We start from the raw sequence: 19,711 nt of genomic DNA on the forward strand, positions 1-19,711 counted from the left end.
GGCCGCAAGGTACCCACTTTCCATCTGCTACCTCGAGGAGGATCCCATATCTGGGCTACAAAGTTCTAACTGTGGAGAGGCTGTACCTGGCAGGGAAGACATATTTTTGCTTCCTTTTCACAGCAAACACAGATAAAATGCTTACAACGTGGTCTTTTTAAAGACTCTGTTAATTTTCCCTTTCAATGCCCATGTTATGATCTTGCCAGGAAGTCTTTAATTACATGTATACTGGTGTCTCATTATATCGCGGTACTTAAAACTTTTGCACAAAAAGTCTAATTCCAAATTTTACTTTAACTTTCACCAAATTATATTCATAAACCAAACTATGGCCTAACATTTTAGTGTCAAATTATTTCCCAAGCTTGCATCATTTAATTTGTAGTCTATTTCTAAAATTCAAAGTCTTATTTACCTCCTAAATTGGGGAGTCTCATAGTATCCCGGTATAGGAAAACATGGAAACTTGAAGTTGACATGGACTTCAATTCTTATTTTTTTTTTATTTTACGATGTAATTCTATATAAAAAATTAACAATTATACAAACTAAAGACTTTCAAACATGAACTTCATTATGGATTTTGCTAGATTCCAAGTTCAGTGGTCTAAATATAATAAAAACGGGAATGAAAATCTGTAAAAGTATGTTTAATTTGAATAAAAACTTTTCCGACGCATGTTTCATACTTTTTAATCATCACAAAAATTTACATTCAGATGACAGACATATAGTTTTTTTCAACAAAAAGGATATGAGCTTTGTATCTGATTTTTTGGAATATACCGCGATACAATGGAACCCGCGATATAATGAGAATGCAGTATACATAATTATATGAGTGACCATGACATACCAAGAGATGTCAATATTGTATTAACTGATTATGATTGTCTATCTCTTAGAGAAAATATGCTGTTCTTTGACTAAGTTCATAATTTAAAAAAAAACAAAACAAAACAAACAAAACACTAAAAGATTTTAGAATGTGAAACTATGCAAGTAATGTGCAGTGTCTTTCAATCTTGACCTTCAGGTTGAAAGTACTAAAAATCATACGAGTATGAGCCTTTCCATCTTTATTTTTTTGTTTGTTTGTTTTTCTTTTTTTTTCATTGGTTAAATATATAAATTTTATTGTTTTTTTTTTGTTTTTTTGCCTACTTTTTACTCATTTTTTCTCCAATTTTGTAATCTTTAACCCTTTCAATATTAGTTTATAATCATGTCTTTGTATAACTTCAAATATGTACAGTATTTACATTTGTACCTTGGTCTCAAATGGAGAGAACTAACATAGGCCGCTCAGTTGTTCAATCTATGTTCATTGTATACTTCTTTGTATATTATGAATAAAATACCTCTTAAACTGTTAGCCAGGGGTGGTGCTGAAAGTGAGTGCGACAAGCACAGATACAGACAAACACACACACTGTATGCATCACACAGTCATTATAGCAGATTGTGTACATGTAATCATAACAGTTTTACTCTGTCTGGTGACTAAACATGCAAAAAAAAAAAAATAATAATAATAATGAATAAATAAATAATTTAAATAAATAAAATCCTGAACTTTGAGGACCGGTGGTTTTCGGTCGTTTTTTTTTCTTCTTCCCTTGGCCACATGTTCCAATTGCATTAATTTTAAAAGCACTGGATGCTCAGCTTTCACCATTGTCACTCGGACACCAAAGCTTTTCCAGACACAGCAAACATGGAAGTGTGATTTGCTGGCATGCAGAATCTATTTGAGATAGTTCAGTTGACATTACTAAAGGATTTAAAGTGAGACCTGGTGACATTGTAAACACACCTCGAGACCGAACTAACTTTGACCTGGTCCCATTTTCAAAGTTTAATCGATAAATATTGTTAAAGAATTAAAACTTGAGCAAGAGTACAAGTTGCTTGCTTTGTTGGCTTTTGAAAAATATTGATATTTTTTTTTTTTTTTACATATATACATGTAGAAACTTGTATATCGTATTCCAGTGTGTATTTAATGCTGAACATGATTCGAAATAAGAATTTTTACGTCATTTCGACCTTGACATGACCTTGACCTTTATTGTGGAAGTCAAATTTGTACTTGATATTATCATTTAGTGATATGGTCTTAATAAATTGAATCTGTGGAAATTTTATTAATATTTTCTAAATATGATAAACACTAGAAGAATCCCTCCTAAGACCTTACATTTTTTCATGTTGTTATTCCATTTTTATTAAAAATCACATGTACACGTACATGTATCTTAGAATGTTTCTCAGTTTGATCGAGTTATCTGTCTTTGTTTGCAAAAAATGGACGTTCTTATAGAATCAATACCATATTGATGATTAATACAGATAGAAGGTTTTTTTATTTGTTTATTGGCTTTGGTCTTGAGACAATTTTTCTTTTCCATTTTGATTTTTCTGTTACTACGGTATGATAATCCGGGACTAGAAACTCACTATCGATTCCGAATTTCTCTTTTAGGCAACTTCCTGTTATAATAAGATGGCTCCTCGATATGTCAGGTTTTTCTTCAAGTTTATTTTCTTGTTAAATTTTACGGATGTTTTCGGTGTAGACCTGCCACAGTTATCTGCGATTTTGTCCCAGGAGGCGGTCAGTACCAGGGATGAGACTGGGACGCTTGTTTTGACCGCCGGGACAAACCAGCGAATCGTGTTAGTCGGGAGCAACTTTGCCAACACAAGCAGAATAGCTTTCACGACTGATGTCCGTTCGCAGAGGGAAACATGTGATGGTCAGAGATCACAGACATTTGCAATACTTTCTATTGCACAAAATGGAACGTTGGCAACTGTTGTGGTCAATTTACCTCTTCCAGAAAATGGAAAGTATTACCACGTATGCTATTCCATGGAGGGGGTAGAGAAGTGGGAACATGGAGGCAAGGAAACGTTGACTCGCTTTGCTGTCAAGGACAAGGAGACTACACTTCTCCCTCTATGGCTGCAAATTATATTTATTTGCTTCTTGTTAATGCTTTCAGGCTTATTTAGTGGATTAAATTTAGGTTTAATGGCATTGGATAAAACTGAACTGAAGCTTATTGCAAAATGTGGATCAAGTTCAGAGAAAAAGTATGCAAAAGCTATTGAACCTGTGCGTAAGAGAGGAAATTTCCTTCTATGTACACTTTTGTTGGGAAATGTGCTTGTCAACAACTCTCTAACAATATTGTTAGATGACCTCTCTAATGGTTTGTACGCTGTTATTGGTGCAACCTTGGGCATTGTAATATGTGGTGAAATTATACCTCAAGCCATATGTTCTAGACATGGGCTAGCTGTAGGAGCTCGGACCATTTGGATTACAAGACTTTTCATGTTACTGACCTTTCCTCTTTCTTTTCCAATAAGTTTGTTATTAGACAAAATCCTTGGGGAGGAAATCGGAAATGTGTATGATAGAGCAAAGCTATCAGAGTTAGTGAAAGTGACAAAAGAGTTCAATGATCTTAAGAATGATGAAGTTAATATCATATCAGGAGCATTAGACTTGTCAAAAAAGTCTGTCACAGAGGTTATGACGAAGATTGAAGATGTTTTCATGCTTGACATCAATAGCATATTAGACTTTGAAACTGTGTCGGAAATCATGAAACGTGGGTATACACGTATCCCTATTTATGAGGGTGAGCAAGGCAACATTGTAGCTCTTCTTAACATCAAAGACTTGGCATTGATTGATCCTGATGACAGGACACCAATACGAACTGTGATCAAATTTTATCAGCATCCCCTCATTTTCGTGTTTGATGATCAGAAACTTGACACCATGTTGCAGGAGTTCCGTCAAGGTAAATTTAGATAACATTATTCCTTTCACTGAAAATTTCTAAATTACACCATTTTACAAAAAAAATCACTTTGCAATTTGAATGTCTAAGATTGTCTTAGCCTTGAGAAAATTAAAAGTGAAAGTGCATTCTCTTGTATGAAATGTGGGAATGCAATGTGTGTGAGCTTTTAGAATACGTTGAATTTCAGTTTTTACCATGTTTACACTTAGTTTTGAATTAATTAATATTTCGCTTCAACATATTTGTCTGCTTAATTTATGCAAAGGGAGTGTATTAATTACTGAGAGTCAGAGGGTCATTTTTCAACATGTCATGCTAAACATAACTTTTTATACTGTAACTGACTGTATAATATGTAAAGACAAACATATGCCGCATTAAATGTGTGTTCTCTAAAACTATTTTACATAACTGTACATTTAACAGCAAAATTTGTCACTGTCAATTAGCATGTTTCATGCTTATAAATATTAATTATTTCCCTTCTGTGTTGTAGTGGATATATAATTATTTGAATTCATTTTTATAAATATTTACATACTGAATATAGTGATACACCTACAATTTAATTTTTATGCAGTGTATAACTGTTGTAGACTTGTAGTTTTATATAATGATTTTGCTAGTACTAGTAGAAAATTTGTAACATGTGATCTTGTTATGTAATGTATCAGTTATATTTCATGTATCATGATTATTGCAGTATTTTGGTTGATAATATTTATGTCAACATAATTAAGGAAATCATGCATGTCAGTTTTGATTCCTAAAACATATCACATGATCAGCTTTGTACAAAATTTGTTGACTTTATCTTGAAGTAGAATTCTAACAGTAGGACATAAAATACTAATTAAATCTTCAGTAAAAATTGTCTGTTCTGCAAAATATTTGCAAGTTTGATGTGTGCTAGCTGTTGACGGGAAATCTTTACATTATCACTGCAAAAAATATGGGCTCTAAACACATAATTTTATTACCAAAAAATATCAACAATTTACAAACACTTAGATTTATATAGTTTGTATTAATCTATTATGTGCATCTATTATTGATATAGCCTCACTACAGTGTATGATTTTAATTATGTAATGGATACATTTTGATTATAAGATTGTACATGTTGATCAATATAAGTAAAAATTTCAAAAGTATAGCACCTAGGCACTTCTTGTATTTGATATTCCATGTTCCCTTTGCCCTATTGCACAATGCAGGGTTGTACATTGTACATGTAATTTATAACTTAGTGTCTCATTATACTTTGTATTCTTATATATGACCTATCTTCTACTTGAAGCTAGTTAAACCTGTCTTGATGTATCCTATTGTCTTATTATAATATCTTTGAAGCACTTGATGTGTCACATTTATATACTCATTAATCATTAACTATTGACAGAGTCCTTGGTGACTTAGATTCCCACTTTCCTTTCCGAACCAGTAAACAAGACAGCAGCGATAGTTTAGAAACTTAATTTTAGTTTTAGCCTTTTCTTTAATCAGATTTGATTTCTCTTTTTGTATGGTTTGTGCTTTTATGTGCTTTTGTATGTCATTGATTTATGGGATTTGAGACCCTCACTGAGGTGATTGAGGTCATATGAATATGAATATTTTTCTAGACTAGTAAATCATGTATGATCAAGAAGAAGAAAAAATAATCGAAATTTTAAGGATATAGAAGCTAGCTAGTTATTATTTTTACATTTAAAACATTTTAAGTAGTGCAAATTGTCAAAACTGCTTGAGTATAAAGTAAGCTGGAAATACATGTATATAAATGTATGATGTGTTCTTTTTTGTAACAGGTCACTCCCACATGGCAATAGTGAGGAGGGTTAATAATGAAGGAGATGGGGACCCTTACTATGAAACACTAGGTGTCTTAACTCTGGAGGATGTCATCGAGGAAATCATCCAGTCAGAGATCATAGATGAAACAGATATCATAAGTAAGAACCAATCAAAATATTACTGATATCATAAGAACGAACCTATCAAATACTGATATCATATGTAAGAACAAATCAAATCGCTAGAACATGCAGAAAGAAATGAGATCATTGATAAAACAGATCATGAGTAAGAAGTTAAGAACCATTCAAAACACAAGAAAAAAAAAAAAAACTTTTGACAATGAGCAGTTTAGTTATTTTATATGAGAAATCATTTATCATAATATTGAAGAGATAAATGGCTTAAATTAAAAAGTAAAAAGTCAGATTATGTACAGTTGAACTTCAGTATCTCAAACTCTGATATCTCTAATACATATGTACCATAAACTGATTTGGAAGTCGAAACCACTTACTGAATTTTTAAAAACTTTAAAGTTTGTAAGCTGTGAATGCCATTCTTTAGGATATTAAAATAGGCTGGCATCTAGTACTAAATATTGTATCTGGGATTTGATATGCATTCAATATTACTCATTACTTTCAAACAGAAATTTGATGATAGTGGTACAGATCGAAGCATGCACATTTTTGCATTTAAAAAATGGTCAGGGAAAAAGTTGGTTAAATGAAATGTGTTTAATACCGGTAGTTTGAACAATGCCTTGTGACAGCCAGAGAGATTCGATACTGGTAGCTAGTACATGTATATTTCAGACCATGGTTAGATGTTAATTACTGGGTTCTTTAATGGGATACACCATGGTGTCATTAGCTCAATTATTCTCTAGCTTTTAAAACCCATCCTCAGCATTGCGGAAAAAAGCTCCTAGATCAGAAAGGTGGATCTCATTGATTTCACATCAAGACTTGTGCTGAATAAGCAGTTAGACATTGGTCAGAAAGAGCGCTGAACTTTCCAATTTATTTTCTAGCAAGAAAACAAAGTTAGTTACAAATCAATAAGGAACACTTAGGTAAGAGACCTGTATACATGGTAAAACGCTTTAATCATTTGGGAAAAAAATGAATATAAATATATTGTAAAAGTGTCATGATACATTTTTCTTTTCAATATAAAATCTTTAATCTAAATACAGTTTTGACATATTATAGTCCCTACAAGTGTAATTGGAGGGGGCTGGAGATCCTTTCTGTGTCTGTCCCTCTGTCTGTATCCCACTTGAATTTTGCACTTTTTTTCTAAACTCAAGGAGGTATTGCCCTTATTCTTTGGTATGTGAGAAAACATTGATCAATGAGTAACAGAGCAGGCTTTCATTTCAGTCCGCTTCAATAATATTTGATTGAATTACAGCCTTTTTAATTTTTTAGAGACTACACTTGCTGTCATCTTTGCTAGCCAGGTTTTATAATCTTCTCCTCTTCTCTTTCTGTGAATAAAAAGAGGAGTGGATTGTCACATTTGACTGGCAAAGATCGTAATCTCTCAGAATATGATTTTGGTGGTAGTTCAATCTTCTTTACATCAAGGTTGTACAAGACTTGACGTCATATTTTTTTCCTATCCTTAGGCCATTAACAATTCTCTAGGTTGTATAAAGCAACAAATGTCATTGGTGTCACCTATGTTATGAAATTAATGAGCAGGAAAGATATAAAATTTTTTTCATGGAGGCTACATTGTAACTGAATTAAAGTACAAATGATTAATTTTATTAGAAAAATTATGTAAAGTTATTCACATGAAAAAAAAAGATGCAGACCATCAGCTATTAAAACTCCCCGCCCTCTGCATATGTTGAATTAGTAGCAGCCTTTTTTTAAATTTTGAAACTTGTTTACTTGAAACTTGTTTATTTAATTAAACGCCTATTTTTACATAAAACGTATTCAATGGCGTTGTACATTAAGAAAATAAAAGATATTTACATATATACATAAATTATACATATTCATAAAGTCCTTTTTTTTACACATAATACTACATACATACGAAGAATTAAAACAAGGAATTGAAGTCTCTGAAAAAGTAATTTTTTAATTTGTTTTTGAAAATGTCAATTGATCCTGAGTTTTGAATACTGGTTGGCAGTTCATTCCACAGTTTGGGGCCGATGGTACTAAAACTTCTGTCACTAAAGGTTTTTCTCTTATTAAATGGAACATTATAATGACTTTCAGAATTTCTTGAAGAGCGTAAATTGACATTTGATGTTTTTTTCGTTAACAGTTCTTTTAAATACTCCGGTGCTTGGCCAACAGAACAATTGTACATGAATGTTAGAATTTTAAAAGATATTCTGCATTTGATTGGTAGCCAATGAAGATCAGAAAGGGCTTTCTTAGAACTGTCATATTTTTTGCGGTTTAAAACTAGTTTTGCGCACATATTTTGAATTCTTTGCATTTTGATGATTTCTCCTTGCGATATACCATACAGAATCACATTGCAATAGTCCAAATGGGATATAACTAAAGATAAAACTAAGACTTCTGTTGCTTCGTAATACATGTACATGTAAATACATGTACATGTAATACATGTACAAATATACAGTGTAGTTCAAAAAAAACTCAAGAAATCTGAGGATTCAAGATATGGAGGGTTACTAAAAATACTGAAATAAAATACATAAGTATTTAGAACTCCCACGTTTCTCAACATGTTCACAGTGTTCGAGATAATGATCTTTGAGATACTGAACTGCTAAAGTCCAAGTGTCATTACTGCTAGTATAGCTTGATCATGCCCTAAAAATAACATGATGCAGACATTTACATAAGTTCAAGGTCGCCTGCGTGGGGCAGTGGTTAGAGTGTCTGCTCTAGAGTTGCGAAGTAAGGAGTTGATCCTTACGTCGTGGGTTGGAATCCCACTATGGAATGTGGAGACCGGCCCTTCAGATGAAATAAACCAAGGTCCCATGTCGCAGTACGTGCTGGCATGAAAAAGATCCCTTACTGCTCAATGGCCATGAGTGTCAAGCATAGGACAAAATTTGCAGCTATCCACCGGTAAAGTGGTGGCATCTCCATGTGAGTGAAAAATTCTTAAAAGGCTATATTAAAATCTAAAAAAAATAGGAATTTTTTTAAACATTTTTTAAGATTTGAGTTTTATCACTACAATTAAAAAATAAACTGGAGAAAAAGATGCGTACTCTTGTTAACTGAGTCAATTGACTCAATTCAGTGTCACAGATTCTCAGATACTGTATGCATACTACACATTATGTAAAGAAATGCCTTGAAGACAGCAGCCAATATCACAGAGCTGTTTACACACAAAATCTGACAGGGCTGACCTTTTGTATCTGCAAAATTACTTATTTTGCATATTTTTCAGAACAACACGCCTTCATCAAAATAAGAGAAATCTGATTTATTCTAATTAATTCTAAAGATCAGGATATTGTCTTACTTAGGAAAAAACTTCAACAATAAGAACATTTTCTTTAATGAATATACTAAAATCAAGCTTTGTGAATAATTGCAATGCTATATTGCCTTTCCGTGCAGAAATATAGTCATATTAAAAATAAGGGGTATACAGTACTTCATCACTGTAATTGAAATAAATGCTAGGTCAATGCTAACACATTAGAGAGGTATCTCATTTATTTTGTACTTTATGGTTGATACTAATTAAGTCCCATTAGGATTGTTATGGATAAGTTTCTTGGCAGGTTTTGTAAGTAATTACTTCTTTTGAATCATTGCTTCTGCAGAAACGAACTGCGGCCTCAGCAGAAGTGTTACAGAAGTAAAGTAAAGGGTTACATTCTCTTCTCGGCTGTTAGCATTAACAGTGTTTTCTATAATAAGGTTTTTTGACATCATTAAGCTCCCCATATTATGACAGAGTTTGATATTAAATTGATAGCCTATATTTGTATTTTAATGAGTGGATACTATTGTCCGATGTGTGATTGATCAATACCTGGCTGGCGTCTGGCAGAGAATCGATTCCAATAGCAACCTCTTCATGTTCACTTGAAATCAATGGGGATATGCATTTTATTACTGGAAGAAAAAATATGAATAGCAATGACTCATTATTCAATGTGTTGCTGCTTTGATGCAGGAGTGTTTAATATCAACAAAAAAAAATATCGGCATAGATTTTGGCATGTATTGGGAGTTAAGAATCAATTGCACATAAGGAACATTGGTTTTGGACATTTTAATTTTTGTAAAGTTAATTAAAATTGAAAGGAGGAAACAAAATCATAAGGGTCAGTTCAGAAAAATTGACATACATGTAAACTTAAAAACTTATGGCCATTCTGAGCACAGACTTAGCTTGCTCAGTGAGATATCAAATATACATATATGTAATTGTATTAACAAAGAATTTTTGCAAATTTTCATCGATTAAATAATAATATAATTTGTTGTCTTATAGTTGACAACAGGAAGAAGACTCGACGCACCTTGGCTAAGCAGGACTTCAGTATGTTCAACACGTCGGAGACCACTTCTATACTTATCTCCCCTCAGCTGGCTCTGGCTGCATTCCGCTTCTTGTCAACGTGTGAGTGCAGGAAAATTTAAGTTTGAAAATCAGATCTTACCTCTGTAATAACTGTAGATCTGCATTAAGAGTTACTGTGCATTTATAGATTTCTTTGCAAGCAAATTGATATTTAAAACAAAAGAAAAAGAAAACCTTAAAAATAACAAATATGTACATTGATTTTTAGCTCACCTGAGCTGAGAATTCAGGTGAGCTATTCTGATCATATTTTGTCTGGCCTCTTTAACTTCTCACAATTTCAACCCAATAGATCATCTGGATTCAAAATTCTTCAAGTAAGGGCCTTGGCCACCTTTAGGGGGAGATAATTAAAAAGTTCATTAAAATTTGATAAGTTTGTGATATCTTTCAAAAACCTTTTTTGAACCACTTGAAAAGAACTATACTAGAGTCTATATGATATAAAAGGAAAGGTCTTTTAAAATCTCTCTCTTCTGAACCACTGGACCAGAAGTGTTAAAATTTATTTGAAAGGTTCTTGACATTAAAATATATTCAAATCAGGATGTAAGGGGGCAGGGTTGGGCCACAATGGACAAACAAAGTTTTACACAGGAATAGAAAGGAAATTAAGAAACTTTCTAAAATTCTTCTTCTCAAGTGCAGCAATTGCATGATAAGTCATAGATTTGAAAGTATGTATGTAGTACATGTGTATAGATTAAAGTTTGTTTTAAATCTTCAACCCCCAGGAGTAGGGTTGGGCAATAAATGAGAATCAAAATTTTACTTAGGAATATACACCATGTACACTGGGAAAATTTGGCTTATGAAGAGCATGCAGGGGCAAGGTGACTCAAGTGAGTGTATGAAGCAATGTTGTCCATGGGTCTCTAGTTTTATTTTGTGATGCATGTATTTCAGCTGTTGATCTGTTCAAAGAAGAATTTGTGTCAGAGAATGTGCTGAAGAAACTGATTCGCCAGAATGTTGTGGAAGAGATTGTCAAGAAAGAAAACTCTGATCAATACCTCTTCAGGGAGAATGTGCCCTGTGATTACTTCATACTGATTCTGCAAGGTAGGATTGTGGAGTTATCTTTCTTTGACTTGTATTAGAGAAAAAAAGGAAGTCATCTATTTTCTTTACCTTTGGTTGTATTTTAAGGTTCAGTATTATGTTCTCTATCAAAGAACCTGTACACATATTAAAATAAAAATATTTACATTTAGTGTAATTTTCTTTGCGAAATCCATAAGTAATCCACGATGTTCAAATCTCTATAACACACGCGAAACCTTGTCACCGCGCGCTAGAATATACTGTAGGAACTATACCGGTATGCCTTTTCAATACTTTATGAACACCAAAATGTTCATTGTTTGACACAATTTAATAAATAAAAATTATCCCTGTTGAATTAACCTAACAATACAACAAATGTGGATTTAAAATTAATGTGTCCCTTTTTTTCCTCGCAATGTTTGTTTGCGTTATTTAACTTCAAGACGTCACAAACGTCACAAACATCTCTTACGTCTATAAAGCACACCAGTTTTGAAGGGCACTAAATTCACATGAAAGATAACAGAAATAAACAATTATGAAGAGGAAAAATTAAAGAATGTAAATATAAGTATTGAAGTCATATTTTGGGATGTCTTAGATCCTATAACACACCTGGCCGGGCCGACAAATTATCATACTGCGCTAACGCACGGTATTCAATTTGTTGGCACGGCCAGGTGTGTTATACATGTAGGACCGAAGACATCCCATAATATGAATTCAATGCTTAATTAACTTCCTCATCAATAGAGTACAGTAAGCTAAGTACAGATTTACAGGTTAGATTGACATTTATTAAATGTTCTGAAATTATGATACCAAGTAATGTTGATTGTTTATGATATGCAGGTAACATAGATTCTATTTGATATGCAGGTAAATTAATGTTGATTGTTTATGATATGCAGGTAACATAGATTCTATTTGATATGCAGGTAAATCGATGTTGATTGTTTATGATATGCAGGTAAATCAATGTTGATTGTTTATGATATGCAGGTAAATTAATGTTGATTGTTTATGATATGCAGGTAAATTAATGTTGATTGTTTGTGATATGCAGGTAAATCAATGTTGATTGTTTATGATATGCAGGTAAATTAATGTTGATTGTTTATGATATGCAGGTAAATTAATGTTGATTGTTTATGATATGCAGGTAAATTAATGTTGATTGTTTATGATATGCAGGTAAATCAATGTTGATTGTTTTTGCAGGTAACGTTGAGGTGACGGTTGGTAAGGAAGGATTGCGGTTTTTCACTGGACCATTCTCTTATTATGGCAGTCAGGCATTGAGTATGTATATTGTTATAGGAATATCTGTCTAAAGAATTTATATACATATAGTATAAAATGTATTTCAGGGAAGCATTTCCAAAATTCATAATTATCTTTCAATTTATAATTATTTTTTTTCATCATAAATGACCAAATGTCAAATGGTGCTTTTCTGTTTTGTGGAGTATTTCAGAATTATAGGTTATTACCAAATGATTTACTGTATGCAGGGAAATTTTCGCCCCCATTTTATTTTCGCCCCTTTCGCCCTACCCTCATTTGGGCAAATTTAAAACATTATTATTATTATATGAATTAGGCCAGATAAAATTAATCTTTAGATTCTCATCCCCGCCCGCCCCTCTCAAAGTCTCCCGCCCCGGCGTTTTTTATTTTGATTTTTTGGTGTTAATAAAGGCATTTTCATGTATTTTTATTCAGTAAGAATTTGGATGAAGTTTAAGAGTTATCTCCCGTCTGTATTAAAAGTCGCGTGTCGCTATTTATAGCAAAAGAGCCATGTGAAGAATGGAGAAAAATCGGCAATAAATGTCAGGAAAAGATTATTTGTCAGTATAGAGAAGGCAGAGAAATAATAATAGCATAAACACATCTAGATACCATCACTGGCATGAGCAAGTTTTTTAAAGATTTTTTAAAACTATAAAGTATATAATAAAAATAGACATGGAAAATGACACCTGGTCAAGTTTTAACGATCTCCAATTTACTGTGTGTGATTTTGATTTGATTAAAAAAAAAAATAAAACATCGTAGGCAGACTTTAGAGAATGTTTAGTGCTAAGAAAATATTAAATCTTAAAACTGTTCAGGCCTAGGTTTTTTCGGTAGGATATATTATTAGAATATTTTATAGATTTTGTAAATATGACCTATTTTATTGTCGAAAATGTCAAGTCTCAAGAACGATCCAATTTTTGAGGAAGGTGGAAATATATGATATTTTACAGAAAACAGAGGGATTTGTAGGTAAAACTTAAGGATATTTAGGGAAAGGCCGATTAGAAGTGATGCATACAAAATTTATTGGTATCAGAACCCCACCTCATTTAATTTTTGTTTTGCGGGTGCCGTATATGTGTACTTGATAATTTGTTAATTAACAATAAATATCTAATAATTTAAGCAAGAATTTTCTTTAAATATTTAAAAGAATATGAAAAAAAATCTACCGTATTCATATTGGCATTGACATAATAAAAATATGTGTACAAGAAATCCATGTTTTGTTGATACTTACAATTTAAGAATTATAAAAAATAAAAAATAAAATCCGCCCACCCGCCCCGATTTTTTAGCAAATTAGGATGAGAATCTAAAGATTAATTTTACCTGGCCTTATTGACAATTAAGTAATCAATCTAACTTTTTTTAATTTTTTCAGAGATTACTGACAACTCTCTGATTTATCCTAGCAGTACTGAGAGCCTGTATAGTAAGTTAGAGCCCTACATACCAGATTTCTCAGTCAGGGTAGAATCAAACCTACTGTTTGTTAGGGTACGACGTGCCCAGTACATTGCAGCTAGAAGGGCAACCATGATGGGCAAAACCAATGTCAAGAGTGAGGATGAAGCCTTTGCCAAAGAGTGGCACAAAGCAAAAATCTTATCTAACCTATCTAATAATGACAACCACCATCTTAACGGCAGTCGTAATCCTGATAAAATGAGGAGGGCTTCGAGTCTGTCGGTTCCGTTCACCAACCAGATACAAACCAGAACCGACTCAGGTGAATGGAGAGTCCACAATTCAACGGATGGAGGCATCGTCATCCACAACATGTCTGGAGACCATGGTAAGGTTGAGACTAGAGAGCGATCCGCTACAGAGCCAAATGAGAACGATTTAGCCCGTCAGTGTCTGGAGTCGAAGGTCAGCTCAGGTGACAGCGATAGTCTAGGATGGGAGGATGCAAAATCAGACAATGAAGGTCACCCAGAACAGCATGAACACACCCCCTTAATAACAACCACCTGTAAAACTGGTGACAAAGATCAAGAGTCTTCATGACACAGATTCTGTTCTCCATCATCAGAGGATGAACACAGAGGTTCTGCTGCTATTTCTCTTTCTTCTCTTTGATATTTTCTTGTTCCGAAAAAAAAAAAAAACTTTGAAAATGTAGACAGTGTATTGTTATTTCCAGTATTGAGGAATATTGTTATGTTTTAATGGCGCTTTTCAATACTTACTTGTTTGACTGATCAATGGTTTGAAGTAAAGATACTTAAATTATTGTTGTTTATAGACTGAGCTCATTATGTCAGTTTTCTGTATAAAAGCATATCATGCATTTGTTAAAAAAGATATGTACGTGTATTAACTTTTTTTTCAAGTGAATTTTCAAGGAATGTTACTCATTTTGTACTTGTAGTTTATAAAAAGAGACACAAGGTGGTTTGCTTTTTGTAACACTTATTTGTTTGCATTTTTCTTTTCAAGACAGACATCACTTGATAGTTACGTCTTTTATCTTTTAATTTGTATATTATTTCACTGTTAGTAATGTCATAATAATGTGTTTTACAGTTTCAGCAATGACCAGAGTAGATAGAATACAAAAGGTTAAAGATATCTAAAAAAAAAAGTTGTTTGAAAACCCTCATCATTAGCTTGTAATGTTACTGTCTAAACAAATTTATATGAAATTTAAAAGAGAAAAGGTCATCTTTTATCACTATATATGATTCTCTCTTTCTTAATTGTTGTGGCAATTCTGCAGTTTTATGCAAATATAATATGTAAAGTCAATGTACAGCATTGTTAATATCCGTGTTATTGTTCAGTGTGTTTTCTAAGTGTTTTCTATTGTGCTGTTCTGTTTCCCTCCTAAAATCATGTTTATTTTAGTTATAGATGATAAAAACATGTATGGATAATTTATTTTCCATAGACACGATTTTAGCAAGAGTTATTTCCCTTTGGTTGCCATATTGGAGGCATGCAAGAATAAAGAATTCCTTCATCATTAAACAAATTTTTACTTGTCATAGTGGGCAACTGGGTGAAGATAACATAATTTTTCTTATGAATTTATGTTAACACAAGCTTCCTGTAATTCATAATTTTAGAATTTAATGATTTTTTGCCATTATATTTCTGCCAAGTTTAAAATCGGTTGCCCAAAGAGGCTTGTTTGACTTCCAGTATGGTGTCGGATGGGAAATAACCCCTGCAAATTCAGACCTATTGAAAATATGAAGATGTAAAATATGTAAATGTAGTATACTGCTTGTGGCATTACCTATATGGAAGTGAATATTTTAAACCCTGTCTTGTGAAGCACCCAGTATTATGTGAAGGTATGCGAGTGTTCAATATCTTTAAAAGAAACCTATATGTCTTTCCTCATTACTAACACAGAGTAGTTTTTTCTTCACCTGAACAAAACAGTCCAGCGAGATTATTCTATCGTGAGTTGTTTGTTCTCTGTCTTTCAATTACCTTTTCATATTTTTATCTTCACAAGAACCCTGCATCAGTTTAAACCAAACTTTTCCAAAACCATCCTTCAATAAGATGATATAATTTTTATAATTGAAGAGTCATGCTTTCTAGGATTTGGCCACAATATTACGTCTTGAACGGAATTTTAAAAAAAGGGGGATTTTTCAGTCTGACTAAAGTCAGCCCCTACTATTTCACTTGATTCGAACGAAGTGAAATTGTAGGGGCTGACTTTAGTCAGACTGGGGGATTTTTTTGTCCCGAGAGAAGCAGGACCCAAATGCAGAAAGCAGAACCAAGGAATACAGGTGAGCACTGTGGCCTTTGTTTTTAATGTTTTGAATTCAATTTGCTTTCCAAGCATATTTTGGAAAAAATGCAATGAACAAATGCAACAAGATTGTGAATGAGCAATTCAAACTTTATTCAAATTTTTTTTTTTAATCTCAGAGTAAATAAACATTGAGGTCGAATGTTGGAAGATGTATGTTGTTTTTCTTTGTTATGTTTAACATAGTTTTGTAGTTTATTGTGTCTGATATTAATTAGTTATTTGCCAGTAATTTGTACAGTTCATATTGTCTCCTGACATTCCATACAAAACTTAATTTGTGCAGAGTAAATTGTTACATGTCTCCTAGTTTATCCTCATATTAACTACATGTATGTATAATTTAATCATGACTTGGGGGGAAAAATTGCAAGTTTATAGATATTTTTCAATGCAGCAAATAGAAGTATGATACAATTTTACTATTAAATATTATTATTGATATTAAAGTAATCCTACACAAATTTAAAATGCTTAACTTAGAAAAAGTCATTGTAGAAAGTACTTAGAGCACAATAGTTATTTTATAACATAGTTTTAAATGCATTCTTATTTTGCTTAGATATGAGTTAAAATATTATGATATTGTTTTTATTTTTCTATTCATAATTTATTTTATACATTCTTGTGACAAGCCGTCCAAATGTAGAAAGTAGTCACCAAAAATAATAATTACTTTGGGATCAAAATGTCTTTATTAGTACAAAAAATGTAGTAATTTTGTTAATTTAATAGTTAGTTATTCAACAAAAATCCTATATCCTTATCATGCAACTATAACCCCCCTTTCTAGTCCTGTTTTATGAGTTTTTTTAAATGAAAAGTTTATTATTTAAATAATTTTGAGAGGAAAAAAAGAATCTAAGGAATAACCAGAAAAAAAAAAAAAAAGGATGATTTTTAAAAATGATTTGTATTAGGTGTTATATGTAGAATACTGTATACAGGGAAATTTTCGCCCGTGTTTAATTTTCGCCCCATTCGCCCTAGTCTGGTGTGGGCGAATTTAAAACGGGGCGAATTCAATGTAAACAGTATAATATCTTAAATCAAAAATCTTTTTGGACGAATTTAAAACGGGGCAAACTTGTTTTCAGATGTGAAAGGGCGAAAATAAGACGGGGCGAAAATAACCCTGTATACAGTATTTGTTCAAAGGAGGAGAAGCCATTTTCTTTATCTAGACAGGTATAAAAAGAATAATTGAAAACTATTTTCAAAGTCTGCATTGCCCAAGATGATGTCAGATATTGTAAAAAGAAAATCAAATTTTCTTTATCTAGACAGGTATAAAAAGAATGATTGAAATTGAAGGGAAAATATTCACTCCTAGAACAGATTATTTAAAACTTTGTAAACTCCTACTTTGTGCAATGTTGTTCATCATTGGTGCATCTTACTTTTTTCATACAAATTCTTATTTTAAATTGGTATTCAAGCTTTTCCATGCTTTTATAAGTCAGTTAATTATAACAATCCTTCATATTTCATCTACATTAGAAACTTGTCTTTAAAACCCCAAGCAATATCTTTTAGCAGTATTCAACATGTATAAAGTATATCATAGTTTTCAGTATTGTGGAATATTTTATCTCTCTGTGAACTGCCAATTTTTTTTTATATATATATTCTTCTTATACTTAAGTTTGAACAGTGTTTGTCCAAGTTTTTTTTTTCTGAAAGAGAGGGAAGGGGGAGGGGAGATAATTAGTAGAGATATTTATTATTGTAGATGGTTGTTCACATTCTGTGTCTTTGGCAAGTCTGTAAATTTTCATGTGCCGATGTAATTGTATTCACCCTACAGGAAGAGAAGTCAGGGTATTGTGTAAAAAGAGCTTTAAGGTAGTGGATTTTTGTGTTTGTGTAATGATTCATCAATACTTACCATAGCACCATCATAAGACATGCATTACGCCATCAAAAATGTTTCCCATGATTTTATCTTATTTTTGCACCAATGTAAATGATTTTATGAAAATAAAAGAAGTTGAGACTTTTGCCGCTTACACTGTCCACTGCTATATTCAATAATTGAGACCTCTTTGTAAAGTTTAGAGTTCACTTTGTCTATAATTAAATGTTTATTCTGGAAGAGAAAAAATGGGGATGGGGTGATGAACTTTATGAAATTTTGTAGTAAAATGGTATTGTTTTACTTACAACAAATTGTTACTTTTATATATTTTGAAACTGTTAGTAAAAAAAGTGTAAATTGTTCAGTTTTACATGTAGTAGAATGAATTATATATATGTACAGTGTATACGTAAAATAGCAAGGAGAATGTCATTGTTTTTCCCCACCTTAAACTAATGTTCTGTATTTTTGTGATGTGTACATAAAAGTTAACAAAAATAAAGACTTTTAAGCAGGGTATTTGTTATCATTTATCACTGCTGGAATATAGGAAAATATAGCCAACTTGAACAATAAATTCTGAATGTTTTCTTTCACGGTGTATATTTGCTGGCATATAATTATTACATCTACCTCTTCTGTAGTATGTCTTCTTGTCAGATTGATAATGAACATGGATAAGTCAACATCATAAGAAAGATATAAATGTATAAACGTATTGTATGGAACATTTTATTTGAGGAATATGTATCAAATATTGTCACTTTTCTGAAGATTTTTGGCCATGTTGCTAGGAACTCTGTTCTTCAAGAGTCCTCATGAAAATGGATCTTTTAATTCCTCGTGTACAACTCCAGTGTATTAGAGCTGTTGATAATGCTTTCTAGGGATTTCTTTCTCAGTCATGATGCCCTATGTACATTCTTCTTAGTTTAGCGTTATTCATTCCTCTTTTTATTTCATAAAGCCACATCAGATTTTTGTAGAGTTGTTTAGATTTACAAGGAGAATTTGAGGCTTGTTTAAAATCCAGGTAGTGCATTCAATGGAATATTATAATGTTTTTAAGAGTTATCACTCTTTGCTCATTTTGTTGTTTCCAAGTTTTGTAGATACATACAAAAGATTTTTACACCAAATTGTAATTTTATGATCTTTTCCTAATACAAGTACTTCGCTCTTTGCCAGAAGAGTTATTACAGTGTAATTACAAGTAAATGCAAGGTGAATTTCTTCACATTCTGGTTACAAGGTACGTTTGATTGAATTTATTCATATTTGAATTTTCATCCTTGATATTATTTCTATCCTTCTTGTAGTGGAAAAACTTTTTGTACAATTGAAATGGGAATTGACCTTTTATTTTACCAAAATTGTAAAATTCATGTCAAGAGGTTTTAAACATTCTTGCTATAGGGTGCGACTAAGTTGGTCATGTCACCTTCAACATGTTAACTTTTAAAAAAGGTCTTGTAGAATTTTTTTGTGCAGTATATACTACAGTAAAACTCAGATGTGAAGAACTCATTTATACTGAAA

At 32.2% G+C, this 19,711-nt stretch overlaps 1 protein-coding gene across 1 annotated transcript; it reads left to right on the forward strand.

Moving 5' to 3' along the window:
* Positions 1-2,509: 2,509 nt before the first annotated feature.
* LOC134240293 (metal transporter CNNM4-like) lies at positions 2,510-15,660 on the forward strand. The gene is made up of 6 exons (XM_062722398.1): positions 2,510-3,821; positions 5,636-5,779; positions 10,092-10,220; positions 11,088-11,243; positions 12,450-12,530; positions 13,918-15,660. Exons 1-6 carry the CDS (start codon positions 2,510-2,512, stop codon positions 14,544-14,546), a joined length of 2,451 nt encoding a protein of 816 aa, XP_062578382.1. The 3' UTR covers positions 14,547-15,660.
* The last annotated feature ends 4,051 nt before the right edge of the window (positions 15,661-19,711 follow it).

The sequence above is a fragment of the Saccostrea cucullata genome, unplaced genomic scaffold (genome assembly GCF_032062105.1).
Source record: "Saccostrea cucullata isolate Sc308-1 unplaced genomic scaffold, CSIRO_AGI_Scuc_v1 ctg43, whole genome shotgun sequence".
Lineage (NCBI taxonomy): Eukaryota > Metazoa > Mollusca > Bivalvia > Ostreida > Ostreidae > Saccostrea > Saccostrea cuccullata.

What these genes read in the sequence shown, in the direction of transcription:
- LOC134240293 (XM_062722398.1), top strand. Translation starts at nt 2,510, where the DNA reads ATGGCTCCTCGATATGTCAGGTTTTTCTTCAAGTTTATTTTCTTGTTA. An exon ending in AGATGAAACAGATATCATAA is followed by an intron (nt 5,780 to 10,091) that starts GTAAGAACCAAT and finishes GTTGTCTTATAG; the next exon opens with TTGACAACAGGAAGAAGACT. An exon ending in CTTCATACTGATTCTGCAAG is followed by an intron (nt 11,244 to 12,449) that starts GTAGGATTGTGG and finishes TTGTTTTTGCAG; the next exon opens with GTAACGTTGAGGTGACGGTT.